Source organism: Schistocerca americana, chromosome 7 (assembly GCF_021461395.2).
Source record: "Schistocerca americana isolate TAMUIC-IGC-003095 chromosome 7, iqSchAmer2.1, whole genome shotgun sequence".
Lineage (NCBI taxonomy): Eukaryota > Metazoa > Arthropoda > Insecta > Orthoptera > Acrididae > Schistocerca > Schistocerca americana.
Genome location: NC_060125.1, coordinates 101514192 through 101530964, shown reverse-complemented (window position 1 = coordinate 101530964; position 16773 = coordinate 101514192). Strand labels below are relative to the sequence as shown.

General features: G+C 41.7%; 1 protein-coding gene across 1 annotated transcript in view; it reads left to right on the top strand.

Moving 5' to 3' along the window:
• The window catches only part of LOC124622003 (trans-1,2-dihydrobenzene-1,2-diol dehydrogenase-like), a 119693-nt gene that overhangs the window by 88665 nt on the left and 14255 nt on the right, over positions 1–16773 (top strand). Inside the window, exon 5 of the mRNA XM_047147553.1 lies at positions 13093–13240. Within this exon, the coding sequence (XP_047003509.1) occupies positions 13093–13240 (148 nt within the window). The remainder of the gene's footprint in view (positions 1–13092; positions 13241–16773) is intronic.

Below are 16773 nucleotides of genomic sequence, written 5' to 3'. Positions count from 1 at the left end.
CTCTTCCGCCTCCCTTCCGGGTCCGTGCACCTCCGCCTCCCTGCTGTTTGTCCCGGCCGTCCGTCCGTCTGGACTTGGCACAGGGACCCAAGGACTCGGTTCCGCCTGTGGCCCTCCGTCGCCGTTTTCTTGCTCTCCTCGCCTCATTTTCGGACTGTGAGACTGTCTACACTGATGGTTCCCTGGTTGATGGTCGCACTGCCTACTCTTTTGCTCATGGTGCCCATGTTGAGCAGCGCTCCTTGCCGGCTGGCAGCAGTATTTTTACTGCAGAGCTGGTGGCCATATTGCGCGCTCTTGAGCATATACGTTTCTGCTCAGGTAGGCCCGTCCTCATCTGCAGTGACTCCCTGAGCAGCCTTCAGGCCATCGACCGCTGCTATCCCTCCTCTCCTTTGGTGTCCTCCATTCAGGAGTCTGTTTCCGCCATTGCCCGTTCTGGTCGTTCGGTGGTCCTGGTTTGGACGCCCGGTCATGTTGGCATCCCAGGGAACGAACGTGTAGACAGGCTGGCCAAAGGGGCGATCGACGCCCCGGCTTTGGAGATCGGCCTTACGGCTCGCGACCAGCAGCTGGTGTTGCGCCGTAAGCTGATTGGGATGTGGGCTGCTGAGTGGCGTGGCATGACAGCCCCGAATAAACTGCGGGCTGTCAAGGAGACGACCGATGTGTGGCGTTCCTCCCTGCGGGCTTCTCGGAGGGACTCGGTAGTCCTGTGTCGGCTGCGCATCGGCCATACATACCTGACGCACCATCTGACGCGCCATCTGTTGCGTCAGGAGGATCCCCCCTTGTGTCGGTGTGGGTCCCGGCTGACGGTCGGCCACATTTTGCTGGAGTGTCCTCGATTGCGCACACTCCGGCAATCTTTTAATCTCCCGGGCACTTTGGCTTTGGTTTTATCCGACGATGCCTCCATGGCTGACACTGTTTTACATTTTATCCGTAGTAGTCCTTTTTATGGTTCGATTTAGGGAAGTCCTGCGCCTTTCCCTTTCTGTGTCTTTTGTCCTTGTGTCTGTTGCTGTTCTGGTGTGCCGTCCGATGGTTGACTCTTTCCCTTTTTTTTTCTCATGGTCAGTCAACCAGTCTCCGGCCATCCTCCTTTCTTCTGTTTCTTTCTGTCTGGTGTTCCTCTGTCCTGTTCTTGTCTGTAGTGTTTCTTGCTGCATTTGTGTTCTTTTAGCGCCTGGGGGAACGTCCCCCCCCCCCCCCCCCTTTGGTTTTTATCTGCTCCGTAGATTTTCGGCTCGCCTGATTTTGGAACGGGGGACTGATGACCTTCGCTGTTTAGCCCCCCTTAAACATACCAACAACCACCACCACGGATCTGATCAGCTAGTCGTTGTTCTGTTAAAAAATTTAATTCTGGGTATCTATTCCTATTTTTTGTCTGTATCCTAGATATTTATAGGCAATTATAGGCAATTTATTATTATTATTATTATTATTATTATTATTAACTGCTTAGTGATGATACCCTTGCAGAACACATCTTTTTCTTTCCCTTGCTTTGTGCTTCTTGTCTGGCAAGTGTCATTAAGGTTAAGCTGTTCTTTCCTTTCTTCATATTTTACAAAGCAATATACTTCATCATAAATCAAAAAAAAGCTAAGTGTACACAATGTTCATGTATTACTGTACAAAAGATAAAACTACTGTTATGTGGTTGTAAACATATAGCCATCCTGTATATGTTTTACAAATACTTAAGGTCTGAATTGCACACTCTTGCACTGGTACAGGCATTTGTGGAATCTGCAAAATTATTAAGTGAAAGTCTATAGTGTTTGCTCTGTATTTGGAATAACTAAGCAATTTTTTGCTCTTACATTTCCATCTTATACAAAGATGTGTTCAGCTCTCCTGCTGGCATTGAAGTTGCTTTTCATGTGTGTCCTTCTTTGCCTCTAAAAAAAATTTGGTATCCCTCTGCCATATGTTAGAAAGAGCAGCTTTAGGAATCATAAAAGCTGTAATAGCTCATATTCTCCAACTTTTTACAAGGGGTTAAAGAGTTGGAGAACATGAGCAACTACAGCCCATGACGACTTCCTTCAGGAGTTAATTCACACAGTCTCAACATTTATTGTCATTCTGTTAAGGAAATCATAGGTACCATTTAAAATTTGTCACCTTCTACATTAGATTAATTTTTCATCAGAGGCATTTTCCTGGAAGATTAATTTCCATTTCCCACATCCACGCTCGACCAGTTTATGTATATTTCACAATAACGTACAGTGTCTTGCTGCTTGTTCCATTGTCACATTCTGCTAGTAAATTCAACTGCAATTAATGTGGTCTTGCATCTTTATTTCTCTCTGGCTACATTTTTTTTATTTGTATGTTTGCTCTGATGTCTCCTTCTATCTCCCCCCCCCCCCCCCCCCCCCCCCTGCTACTGATAACCAGCACTGTTTGATTAGAAGATCTAGGCCACATTCTTATAAATTTATGGTTTGTTTAAGCTAACTTTTCTTTCCTTGTTCTCCAAGAGAGAGCTAGCTGAAACTGCTTTGGTATATTCTTTGGTTCTTAGGGCAGATAAAACTTATCATGAGATAACTGTTGCAATTTTGTGTGTGATGTTTAGAGCTGATTAACGAGACATTTTTTTAATATTTGTAACAGTTTTCCTGTGGAATGTTAAACAGCTCTTGTGGCTATTTTATTTCCTTAACACACACTATGCATGGCTGTTGTGACATCCCACATGGTTGTGGAATTCCCATCAAGCACTATTCTCGGATTCACCATATTCATTCTTTAACAGTGTTTCTAAGCTTATGGCCCTGAAAGATGGTCTGCATATAACACCATGTGGAAATTCCTCCATTATAAGTTTTTTATCACTTTTCCAAAATTCAAATTTGGACGTAATACACTTGCAGTCATCAGTCAGAGTGTCTTTTTTGACGCACTATTTGCCTCAGTCTTGACCATGAAGCAGGCTATTGGAGGCTGCCTGTACCATTACACCAATTTTATAACTCGTCCAATCAAATGTTGGCCAGTTTTAACAACTAGGGCTCAGAATGCCAGGAGTGTAAAAGATACCATGTCACTGTCACTTCTGTCAGGCAAACAGTACACACTGTAGAGCAAATCCAGGTGGAAGATGAGGTGTTTACCCCTATGCTATCTGAAAAAATCAACCATGGCAGAACATGATTCAGAAAATCAGCCCAGGATTATCTTCGATGAAACTTCTGTTGTCATGAGGACAAACAGATCCTGAGATAGCATTATAAAAGACGTAGGAATAAAAACATCTGAAAACACCAACAGTAAGGGTCGTGGTTTGCGTCTCAGCATAGCTTGGAACCTGGCCATCATGATGGTGAAGTGGGTGCAATGACCACGGGACAAAATCACTGCCATATTTGGTGAGGAAATGAGCACCAGTGACTTCACAGCCAGCACTGCAGCTGTATAGCAGCAAGGCTATGGCTGTCATTTACCACCTGACAGTGGCAGAGGTGAACTCTGTTGATAACACTTGATTATCGTTACAGCTACTTATTTGGAGGCTAGGCTGTAGAATTAAACATAAGTCTAATTAACTGCAGTTTAAGTGTAGGTTTTATGGAGGAGACATTTCTTCATTGCTGTTTTATTCTGCTTACAAAATAGGGCTACTAGAAATTATAAAAGGTATGAAATTGGCTAGTCTGAATATCCTCTTCCCCCTCCTCATTTTTATTTCTGCACATTCTCATTCAAAGACTATTTCTGCATTTACTTCTTCAAAGACTACATGAAGGAGTAAAGGGATATTTTCACAGAACTACTTAAATGCACAGAAAATACTCCCAGTGTTGCAATCTAACTGCAGTGGGCAGAGATTGTTGTGAAAGTAGTGCCAGTGTGGACAACGACTTGCAGGTTGTGAATTATGAAGCAGTTGTTGAAGGCAGTTGTTGAAGTTAACTGTATATTACTGAACAACATGCTTGCATGAAACAGACCTTGGCAATGGCTAATATATAACTGACTCGTGGTCATGAAAATGAAGGTTATGACACAGTTGCTTTTACAAGGGAACCTGCTTCTGAGTATAAGGAACAGGTCTTGCAAATTAGCTCTCTTGCCCACGATCTGTGAATGTGTGAAAAGGCGATTGCCAGTGGGAGTGACAAAGGATAGGTAGACATTACATAGGAGAATATTGTGAAGGAGAGGGGGCAGAGAGAGAATTGTAGTGTGATTATTTGTCATCTGATAGGAGAGCAAGCTATATGAAGAGAATACTGTTAGTCTTTACATGTGTGTGAGATCTTCTGCATTCAAAAATGACTGCTCATTTTCATATATGTGGCCTGTGGGATGTGGGAATGAGCATCTTCTGGTGTAAAAGGGTGGCAAGTGTGTATGAGAATTGAGAATTGTCAGTACTTGGTGTGTGCAGTTTTCTTAATTCGCCATACTGAACATACAAACCTGTTTTTAATAAATCGACCAAGTGACAAAGGATCACACTAGCACTGGAACAGTCTCAGAACTAACTACAACAGAATTATTATTGCTATTTATTAATTTATTCTGTGAAACTTTTTGGTTTGAGGGCAGACAGTTCTATATTTATCAATGAAGCAATATATTAAAAATTGTAGTCAGAGCTCCTGCCACCGTATAAATCAGGATGACCAAATGTAGCAGGAAGAGGTAGAAGGCACAATATTAAGGCTCGTCCGAGCTTTCCAAATGATTTATTGTTTCCAACCACAGTGCCCTCATGCACCTCGGTCTGCGTCACAGTGCCCCGTAATGCTGAGGAAGCCCCCCAGTGGCCCATGCAATGCAATACTGTGTAGAGCCGGCCTTGGCCAGCTGTGGAGTTCCGATCGCATCAGGATGCGCCAGCTGCTGACTCTGCTGTCCCCATCCTCGTCGCCTCAGCGCCACTCTGAGGAGCCACAGAGTGGCCCACTGACAACTGCAAGATGGCCCACACTGTGTTCCCTCGACGACATGGCTGAGATCTCAGCAACAAGAAGTGCCTGTGATCTGGCATCTGAATCTGCGGTCCTCGCCTCGGGATGCCTCCGGCGTGTGTTGGAAGCCAGGACGACTGCCCGCAGTAGTGAACCGTGGAGTGGCCCGCTGCTGGCTGGCTGCAGACCCCTCGTTGGCCTCAAAGAGTTGAACCAGCGACCCACTGTGGACTGGAACATTGGTGCCCCATCTGCTGTTGCATGTAGCTGGTGGTGTGACACACCCCGCCATCCAGGAGAGCTGCCACACTTGAATGAATCTCGTTAGAAACCTGCACCTATTTATACGCGGGTGTGCACCTCTGTTTTGCCATATGCACCGCTTCGCGTCACGTACTCATAACACGCTAGGTTGGCCAGTGGTCCCCTTCTGCCTGTGATTCTCAACATGCATAACTGCTATGTGTACTCTTTCAGAAATTTGACGGCCTTGTGGCCTCTATTCTACTTCGCAACTGTTGGTATGCGTAACTCACTGCAGTCCGACACCTGGCTGTAACTTGTGCTCAGATTATTGCACAAAACTAACTTTCCCTATCTGAAACGGTGGTGCTGCTACATTATTCCCCTCTTCAGAAAGACCCGGTCCCTGGGTCGACCCCTAACTATCTCTCAACTTGTTTGGGTTGGCACCTATGACATATTTTCTTACTATTAGAAAACTTAAATGTGGTCTAGTGCCCCTTAAAACCATGACATGAAACAAAACGTAAAAATTCCTTACTGGACAACCACTGCTCGATCAACCCCTTACCTACTTGTCTCGTGCCCTCAGTATCCAATCCACTGGGACTTAGACTACCCTTGGTTCCCTCTTGGAATGAGCTCTCCACCTGATCAGAAATAAAACAACACATAACACAGTTAAGGCTGCAATGACACTTGGCACAGAGGTGCTCAAAATGATCATTATTTGCTTTTATCTTTCCCTGCACTGAGCGACATGTTGCACAAGCTGTTTGGCTGATATGCGCCCCTCTTGCTCTAAAATGAACTGGTTTACGGATCTCAACAGACGTGGCTCCAGAGTTTGGTTTAACAAGGTCAGATTCCGCCTTGGAAAAAACTCTAAAAGTGGCTTCTGGCCAGTACAACTGTGGCTGCCGTAACATTCAATTGCATGACTCCTGAAACTGACGCTGGCAGGTGGAAGGTTGGTCCTATTATGTCACACTTGGTTCCATTGATTAAAATTCTGCTCCCCTCAAGCTCTATACATTTCACTTCTGCAAATACTCCCCGCTCAAAACAACTTGCTACTACTACCAAATTCTCGTAGGTGGAGAAGATTCAATGCATCCCAACCTGTTGCAAGCGCAACTTTGGCTCCACAATGTCCCCTGGACATTCTGTTCCTTTCCCCTCTGGCTAAAAATAACTGCACCACGCACGTTTCCCGTATTTGTAGCTTCACAGATTTTCCTCCAACATTCACTATTTTTTATCCAAACTCAGCACCGATTGTGTGACTACTTTCATCCTTAAATTTACATTATATGAACTGGTGCAATAAAACAAGACATTCCTGACCCAGCACTGTCGATAACTAAAAATTTAAACAGGGAATCGTATGACTCTGACATCGTTCAACACATATTTATTACACCTTTGTCACAAAATTCACTCAGACGCATTTATTTCTCCAGAACTGTGTTTTATTTCTCCTTCAACAACACTCCACATATGTCAGACGCTACACTTCCATTTTCAATGACCTGAGGACAGGGATCGCCATCACCCTTACTCCCTCTTCAAAAGGACTGCTGTCTGCAGCAAGCTATATTTGAAAATACATACAACATGTGAAACTACAATGTCTAATTACTTTACGCAAACCCAATGCTACACAACACGGAAAAAAAAGAAAACTACAAATACTCTACTACTTTCTGGATTGCAAAGCATATGGTACTTCATGCCGTACTCTATCTTCCTGGTTTCCTCTGTGCTTAGCACCTCTCTTCACTCTCTTTTTCTTCCTCTTTGCTTCCTGTGACACACCTGGAATCACAAACTGCCCAATTTGTGCTATTTTTGTTCTAGTTAGCAGCTGAAGCTTAACATTAACGGGGGATGTGGTTTCAACAACTTGGTATGGCCCTTGGTACCTCGTGAGGAACTTCTTCGTTTTCCCTTTTTGTGTATAGGAGCTGGACAGCATTACCCATTGCCCCACTCTATTTTGCAGTAAACTTCCTTTCTGCTTTACTGCGTCTTCCTGCCTTTCCAAAGCCTTTGTATTCGCCTTTTGTACCTGTTTCCAAACATCCTGAATTGTCCTTGCAAATTGAGGTACAGATCCCCCGGTCCTTCCTTTCTGTAACTTCACCAAATCAAACAGCGACAGCATTTTTCGCCCGTACACTACCTCATATGGAGACAAACCGGTATTTGTATGGAGTTTTGCATTGTATGCTCATACATTATATTTCAAATACTCGTCCCACTGATGGTGATGAGAATCCACGTAAAAACTCAACATCTTCCCAATTGTTCTGTGCACGCGTTCTGTCCTTGCGTTTGCCTGTGGATGCAATGCACTCATCCTCAACTTCTTTACACTCAACAATTTACACAGTTCCTTCATTAAGTCTGACCTGAAGTTGGTCCCTTCATCAGTAATTATTGTTTCCAGTACACCAAACCCTCAAAATCCACTTCTTTACTAACACATGTGCGACCACTGCTGCCTGTTGATTTGGCACAGCCACTATCTCCACATACATTGAAAAATGATCTATTATTTTCAGAATGAATCTGTTCCCTGATGGTGTTCGCATGATAGGTCGTAAGACATCAGTCCCCAGCAAGGAAAATGGACATGTCGCTTCTGGTAATCGTTGTAGCTGTACCTGTTTCCAGCTCAAATCTGCTCTCTACGCACATGGTGCACAATTCTTGACATACTGATCCACATCTACTTTCCTACCTCTCCACCAATACCTCTCCACAACTCTCCTATTCATCGCTCTACACCTCCATAACAAGATAACACGTGATCATGTGCTTCCTTTAAAACATCTTCCCTCAACTTTGCTGGCACTGCTACCCTTGGCCCTAACTTCGTTTCCCTGCTCAGAAGACCATCATACATATTAAATTGTGGCTGTGTCTGATACAATATAAAATTGTTGTCCGCGTCCTGTAATTCTTGCCATACCGCTAGGTCATAACCTATGACTTCTACTTTTGCCACCTACCTACTCAGTGCCTCCGCATTACCGTGCTTCTTCCGAGGCTTGTGCACCACATCATAGTCAAATTCACTAAACCTTAAAGGCCATCTAGCGAGCCTGACGGACAGATCCTTCAACCCCAACAACCACTTCAATGCACATGATCTGTCACTACCCGAAATCTTCTCACATATAAAGAACATTTAAAATATGTGATTTCATAGATTACACTAACAATGTCCCTCTCAGTTGTTGAGTAATTCCTCTCTGCTGCATTCAACTGCCTAGATGCACAGGCTACAGGATGTTCTTTCCCATCAATTTCCTGACTAAGAACACACCATAATGCTTGATTCAATGCATCACATGCTAGTATAAACTCCTTTTGAAAATCTGGAAACACAAGAACCGGACTTGATGTTAGCACTTCTTTCAGTTTGTCAAATGCTTTCTGACACTCTTCTGTCCACTCAAATTTCATACCCCTCTGTAACAATCGTGTCAACGGCTGTGCTAAATCTGCAAAACCCTTCACAAAATGTCAATATAAATTGCAAATTCTGATGAATGACTGCACATCCTTAACTGTTTTCGGTTCCCGAAAATCCCTTACAGCCTGTACCAACCTCGGATCTGTTTGCACTCCGTCCTTACTGATAATATGACCCAAATATTTTACTTCTTCTAATGCAAAATGACACTTCTCCAGACTCAACGTCAAATGAGCTGCTCTTAACCTCATAAAGACTTCCCTTAACCACTGTCTATGTTGCTTCATACTACTTGAAAACACTATAATGTCATTCAAATAGACCAGACACTGTCATGGTTTCAAACCCCTCAAGACACTGTCTAGCAACCTCTGAAAAGTTGCCAGAGTGTACTGGCAATGGCCTTCAGGAGTAGAGAAAACAGTTTTTGGACGATCCTCTGGAGCCACCTCTAACTGATGATAACCATTTGTCAAATCCATCGTAGAAAAGTACTGGCACTGTCCTAAACGATCCAAAGTCTCCGATATGTTTGGAATGGGATATGTGTTTGTTACTGTCTTATTATTGAGGTATCAGTAGTCACAACAGAACGTGTATTTCTTAGTTCCATCCATAGGTTTTTTAGGCACAATGACAATGCCCACTCCCCAGCAACTATTACTATGCTCTATAATACCGTCCGCAACCTGCTGATCAATGAAATCCTCCACAATCGGCTGCAAATACCTCGGTATTCTTTATGGTTTACAGTAAACAGGTGCTTAATTCCCTGTCGGTATCCTGTGTTGAACTGATGAAGTTGCTGGTAACGGCCCGTGTGGAAATAACAAATTCTTAAATTCCCACAATAATTCTTCCATATGCTCTCTTTCTCCTCCTTTCAAATGCTTAATTTTATCATGCAATGCAGTTCTATCAGCAGCTAGTGGTTGATCGCTTCACCTACCTCTCGAACACCAGTCTTCGTCATCTGGCACATCCAGATTTGCTACTAAAATTCCTTTCTTAAATTCTCATCTACAGCTCTAAAATTATCAACGTTCATGCGAACTACTCGCTCGTTGTACACGTACAATACTACAATTCACAAAACAACCCAATGGACCCAAAACTTCATTATCCTGTAATGGTTCAATAACACATACTGTACCCACAGGTAGATTTTACTCCACACCTACCCAAAGCGACTTCCCAGTGGCACTAGACACACACTCATGCGAGTTAAGCCTTAATGCTAATGTACACTGTTCAATTGGTTTGTTCATTATGTTGAATGCCCCTCGCGACAGCTCTGCATTGACAACAGTTTTCCCTAGCTGAAATAACATTCCTCCAAGTTCCACTGTTCATTGTCCAAGGTCAGTTTTGGCATGATGTTGATGCAAGAAATCTACTGCTAGGATCATGTCATAGACCTCGCTTACCCATGGTACTACCTCCATGCATGCATTAAATCGGACTTTCTCTATTTGAAAATCAACTGTTACCGACCCCAAAGGCGTGACCTCCTTATCCCCTACTCCGCGCAACCTATAACGTGGTGGGTCTAGCTTCCTTCGTCCCATTATATTCCTAGTAGCCACTGACACTTGCACCCCTGTGTCCAACAAAATCTTAAACTTTTTAGTTCCTTTGGATCGTACCACTGAACATTCCACCTCTGCGTACGTATTCGTAGCATTGAAATTAAACGAGAGCTACCTTAGGTGGGTCTTGGGCCCCCTCTGCCGTTTAACGCTTGTCCACCTCTCCTATCTCCACTTCTCCATCCTCCCCGCTGCCGATTTCCACCCCTTCCTTTATTCCTCGGTGGCTGGGTACATTGCCTGTGCACATGTCCCATACAACCACACTTAAAACATTTCACACCTGCTACAAACACTGTTTGCCTCTTGCGTACCCCTGTTGCCACATCTATTTCCTCACGTTGAATTGACAGCTGAATGACCGAATACAAAGCTTTCGAAATCCCTTCACGCAATTTCTGTGGCATATGTGCCGGTAACCCTCTCAAAAATACATAAAGTGCCCTTTGCTCAACCTCCTGCAACAGAACATCATTCGCTTCATCGCTCTGACCAAACTCGTAAGTATACTCATTAATTTCCCTTATCCTGTCTGTAAATTTCTCTATCGTCTCCCCCTGCCTCTTTGGCATTTTACTTAACCTCTCTCCAAAGTACCAAGTGCTATTCTGTTTTTTGTGCCTTTGTAAAAGCCCTTCCTTTAACTGCTTAAACTGTCCTGCATTCCTTAAGGCCTCAGAACACCATAATATGTATTTGTTTCACCCATTAATCTAATCTTGGCTATATGTAACAACTGCTCATGAGACCAACCATCCATCACCACTGAAGTCTCCAAGTCCTCCACAAACGAACCCACATCCTCAGGCACCTTGCCAGAAAATTGAATAATCAAACTCGCAGCAGCTGGATCAGTCCCCTGCACTCTAGGCAACAACGACTGATCAGATGCGGTTTCCCACTCACTTCTAGATGTTAATTCATTTCTCAACTATGTATTGTCTGCTGTCAATTGTGCTACTTTTTCCAACAAAATCCATACCACTTCTGGTTCCGACACACCTCGCATCCCTGACCCTGCTATTGTGTTGTTTTTGTTCCCAGTTAGTTCTGAAACAAAACATTTAAGTACAAGAATAACCCAACTCCTTACTCCTCGGTATCATCATACTCTGTAACATCATACTCAAACCAATACAAAAGTAAATGCCATGAAAAAATAATAATAATAATAAATCTTACTGCCCCAAATACACTATTCTCAAACAACAACAACAACTACTACTACTACTACTACTACTACTACTACTACTACTAATAATAATAATAATAATAATAATAATAATAATAATAATATACCTACACAAAACATCTAAAATGTGGCTCCTGGCAGGCCATACTAAAAACACAAACAAGAAAGAAAATATCCAACACTCAAAAGAAAACTTGTCAAAACTCACAACTTGTGAGTGTAATGCAGGCGGAGTGCTTGAACGTCGTACTGGACAGACGCTATTCTGACACCAAATGTAGTGGGAAGAGGTAGAAGTCACCGTATTAGACTCATCCGAGCTTTCCAAGTGACTTATGTTTTCCAACCACAGTGCCCATGTATACCTCGGTCTGCGTCACAGGGCCCCGCAATGCTGAGGAAGCACCCCAGCGGCCCGTGCAATGCAATGCTGTGTCAAGCCGGCCTTGGCCAGCCGCGGAGTTTCAATGGCATTGTGATGCGCTGGCTGCCGACTCGGCTGTCCCCCTCCTCATTGCCTCAGCACCACTACGAGGAGCCGCTGAGTGGCCTGCTGACAACTGCTAGATGGTGCGCGCCATGTTCCCTCGCTGGCGTGGCTGCGATCACGGTGACAACAAGCGCCTGCGATCTGGCATCCAAATCTGCGGCCCTCACCTCGGGATGCCTCCGGGATGTGTTGAAGTCAACACGACAGTCCAGGCTGGCTACGGACCCCCCGCGCTGACCTCAGAGGGTCGAACCAGCGACCCACCGTGGCTTGGAACACTGGCGCCCCATCTGCTTCTGCATGTAGTTGGTGGTGTGACACACCCCACCACCCAGGAGAGCTGCCACACTTGAATGAATCTCGTTAGAAACCCGCACCTATTTATACGCGGCTGTGCGCCTCTGTTTTGCCATACGCGCCACTTCGCGTCACGTACTCGTAACACATTAGGTTGGCCAGTGGGCCCCTTCTGCCTGTGATTTGCGACATGCAAAACCACTACGTATACTCTTTCAGCAATCTGATGGCCCTGTGGCCTCTTTTCTACTTCGCAACTGTTGGTATGAGTAACTCACTGCAATCCGGCCCACACCTGGCTCTAACTTGTGCTCAGAATATTGCACAAAACTAACTTTCCCTGTCTTAAACGATGGTGGCACTACAAAATGAAGATTGTTTTGTATGATAGGAAAGGATTGTTTGAAGTACTTGTTGTGTGCTGTTTTCTGCTTATGATGTAACTATGTTTTATATTTTTCTTAAGAGAACTGATGAAAGGAAAGCTTGCTGTTATAAAATTATCTATCTTTAATGGAACCAAGAAAACTCAATCCAAATTATGTGAAGCAAAACAAGACAACACAGTGTTCAAAACTAAACTTATCTTGAAAAAATAATGAGTCAGTTGCAAGTTGTCTCGCACTGATTTATATTAGTTTCCTGATTCCCAAAATTACTCATTGTATTCCCTTCCAGACACAACTAGTGTGATAAATTTGTTTGTTTTAAACATTACTGTCTTTTTTTTCTTCATTCACTCCCTGCCTGAGCATCCAAATTAGTCAGTGTCATATTTTATGTAGCTAAATGGTAAATATGTGTTACAAAACATTTATATAATTTCCAGTGATAATAATAGTTTTCCATTGTGTGTGCAGTTGCCGAGCTTCTGGTGTCCTACAAGTTTATCAACACCAGAAAAGAACTATGATTTCATGTTGCCAACAGCATCAAAACCTTTTAATTTCAACAACAGTGCAGGTTTACGTTATGAAGCTATGGAAGTTCGAAAGTGCCTGAAAGAAGGTAGGATAAATTTACAAATTTATTGGTGAAATTCTAAAACAGATCCTGACTCCATACTTTTCTTTCTAATGTTTTAGCTGTTAAATTTGGTACTTGTGATTTTGTTGTACAAGGAGTAGCATATGAAACTCTTTTCATATTTGTTAAGTATGCTCAATTAGCAGCCAGAAAAACAGGAATTATTGAATAAGTGCTGAAAAATACACTGACTGAGAACCATAAGTGAACTTCTAATTCTTTTAAATTAAAAATAATTTATTGAAAGTGAATTAAATAAAGTAAACTGATGCTGGATGGAAAGAAAAGTTGATCCAAACTCTAGTTTGGATAAACAAGGTGCATAGAGGTAGTGAGAAATAGTTAGTAGCTGTGCCTTATTTTCTGTGTCTTATATGTCTAGGAATACAGGTTTTAAAACTGATTTTGATTCTGTCAAGGACTCTCCCTCCCTCCCTCCCTCCCTCCTTCCCTCCCCCCTCTCCTTCCCTCCCCCCTCCCTCTCTCCTTCCCTCCCCCTCCCCCTCTCCCTCTCCTTCCCTCCTTCCCCCCTTCTCTGCCCCTGCCTCCTCCCTCCCCCTCTCACCCTCCTTTTTTCCCTACTATTGCCTTTCCTGTAACAGAGAAAATATTTAATTAACAATGCCTTTCTATTCAGCTCAAAGTACTCCTGTTTTCCTATTATTTGCTTTCAGTGCAGTTATAATTACATATGATGTTCATTTTATCAGATTAGACCAAAATATCATTTTCATTACATAGAATTTGTTCTAATATGTGGGTAGAAGTAAGTTTCTTCAATAAAAGTAACAACCTAAAATGAAACATTTGCTTCCTAAAGACAGAACAGTACCTACATGAAAACATATTTTTCATGTCTTTGACTGTAAATAAGTGTAGTGTACATGTATGCTGCCCAAACAGCAAACACATTCAAAGAAAAAACATTAACAGTGCTTGTACTTATGTGTTGTATGTAGAAACCAATACTAAAAGGACATGTTGCCAATTGCTCATATCTTGACTCTTCCACATCACATCGCAGAGAAACTGTGACACAGTCACAACAATATACTGATTTTTTTTTTTTTTTTTTTTTGTTTCCTGCATTACTACTTTGAAAGAGATGTTTTATGCTACATTATTACTTTGAAAGAGAATGGCACACCATTTATGAGTCAATCACGCAACTTTCTTTTTAAAATCTGTACTTTGGTTTGCTATTTTAATCTTGAACTAGGTAGAATTAAATCCTTTTTTATCTTCATACCTGTTTATCTCTTAATACTTTTGTATACGCTGCTGATATGTGGTCATATTATGATATACATTGCCTGATGGAGAGAATACTTCGTATGCAGGTTTGTTTTATAATGTTAAGCATTTTAATCCCTGTTTTACTACTACACACGTGTTACTGGTAATTTACATTTTATGTGTGATAATACATTATTATTATATTACCTAGCAGAGGGATCAATATAAGTGGACCAATAAAAATGGTTAAAGAATGATTTAAATGTGTAGAGTACGTAATCTTTTTCCTAAATTAAAATATTTTAAAAGGAAACTCCACAAATTAAAGACTTTAAAATATTGAAACCTTGTAAAGTGTGAATGGCAGCTGGACCAAGTCTGGATGGAGAAATTCCATCCCTGGTAAATTCACAGTGTAAGATTCTTGAGGGTAGTAGACTCAGGATCAGACCATTAAATTGTAAAAACAGATAACTGACACCAACAAAAAGGGAAAGACCTTCCAATAAAAAGAGAGAAAATTTGGCTCAAATATGTTGATTAAAATATGGAGCACTACATGAAATTATTAGGAAGATCCATCAACACTAAAAGAGTTGACTACTAAATTAATTGCAGCAGAAGAGTTAGACCCAATAAATCCCAGAAAGAAATACAGATGGTGAAGTGAATAATGCGACCAAGACTGGATAAACCATCAAGACCTGAAGTCAAAATCATAATTCAAAAAAATGTGCATATAGCATTATTGGCCAGGAGACTGTGTCTGGTGTTGTATGACTGCCTGGTCCAAGTCTTTATGTTTGATGCCACTTACGTGACTTGTGCATCGATGAAGATGAGCTGAAATGATGATCAAATAAATCCTCCAGTTATCAGTGAGGCAGAAACCACAGTTAGAGTACTAGTCGAAAATGTAAAACCTGTGTTTGTAAATTTCCATCAACATCTAATTCAAATGTGAGTCACAAAGAAAATTCTGCAGCACTGGGCCTTGAAAATGATTCATACAATATTTAAAGAAGGAAATAAAAACTAACCAAGATAATTATAGAGGAATAACCTTTCTGAACAGTGTGTATGGAGTATTCTCAAACATAATTTACAACCAAATCAAAAGCAGTTTAGAATCTCAAATTGGAGAATACCATGGAGGATTACATCATGAAGATTTAACGAAAGTAAAATTGAAGCAAAAACCTCAGTAATAACAGATGCTGATGATATAGCTCATATATCCTTGGATGTGGAAACATTTCATGTCCAAATTATAGGTATCATTTGAGGAAACTGATATTATGCCCATGAAATCCCTGTGCGTAAACTGTCTCCTTAACTATAAATGAAATGCACAATATCATGTATGTCCTTCAGGATAAATTTATTTAGTTAATCAGTTTTTAGCTTAAAAGAAGGCTATTGTCAGATTTTAACCGACTGTTGTTGCCAAAGAAGTTACAATATTTGTAAACCATACTGGAAAAGTTGTTACTCATCTAGATTGAAGCATGAACATGCTGTAAATGTCATCTTTGACAGTGCAGTGGTAATGCAATGAAAAAATAAAAAGGTGAACAGAAAATAAATATAAAGGGAGAAAACTAGGAAAAACATTAATGCTAAACTTGAAAAACACTGCCTGCCTTTCTAATCTATGGCTTTATTTGCAGTGTCGAGATGTTCCTCTTGACTTCCTGGTGATGTACTTCGGGGTAATTTTCTGTTGTACACCTTTTTTGTTAAACAAAAGTGTCATGTTGCCTTAACTTTTTGTTTCAAGACTACTGCAAAAGACTGATAATTGTGCTGTAGTGTCACATTTCATCTTGCCAACTGATGACATTTACTATGTTTCTGATTAATTCTGGATGAGTGACATCTTTTTCAATGTTGTTTATAAATATTGTAACTTCTTTGACATTTGATAGCCAGTTAATGTCTGATGATGGTGTTGCGAGCTGAAAATGGTTAACTAAATAGATTAATCTTGTAGAATTGGCATGGGCGACCTTTGAAAGGTAAAACTTTGGCATGTGTGATTTTAATTTTATGGGGTAATGCACTGATATGAATGACACCCTTTCACGACATGCCATGCCAACAAGTTATGCCTTAGAACAGACTTTTTGAGTACATGCATTTTACGTTCACTCGATCTTCGGGTGTTCACATTAATTAACAAGTCATGTACAATGTATATTTATTATTATTTACATTTTATGGCCTTCATTGGATGACTCTAGCCAACTCTATACAAAGAATTTTTCAGTTTCCTGTCG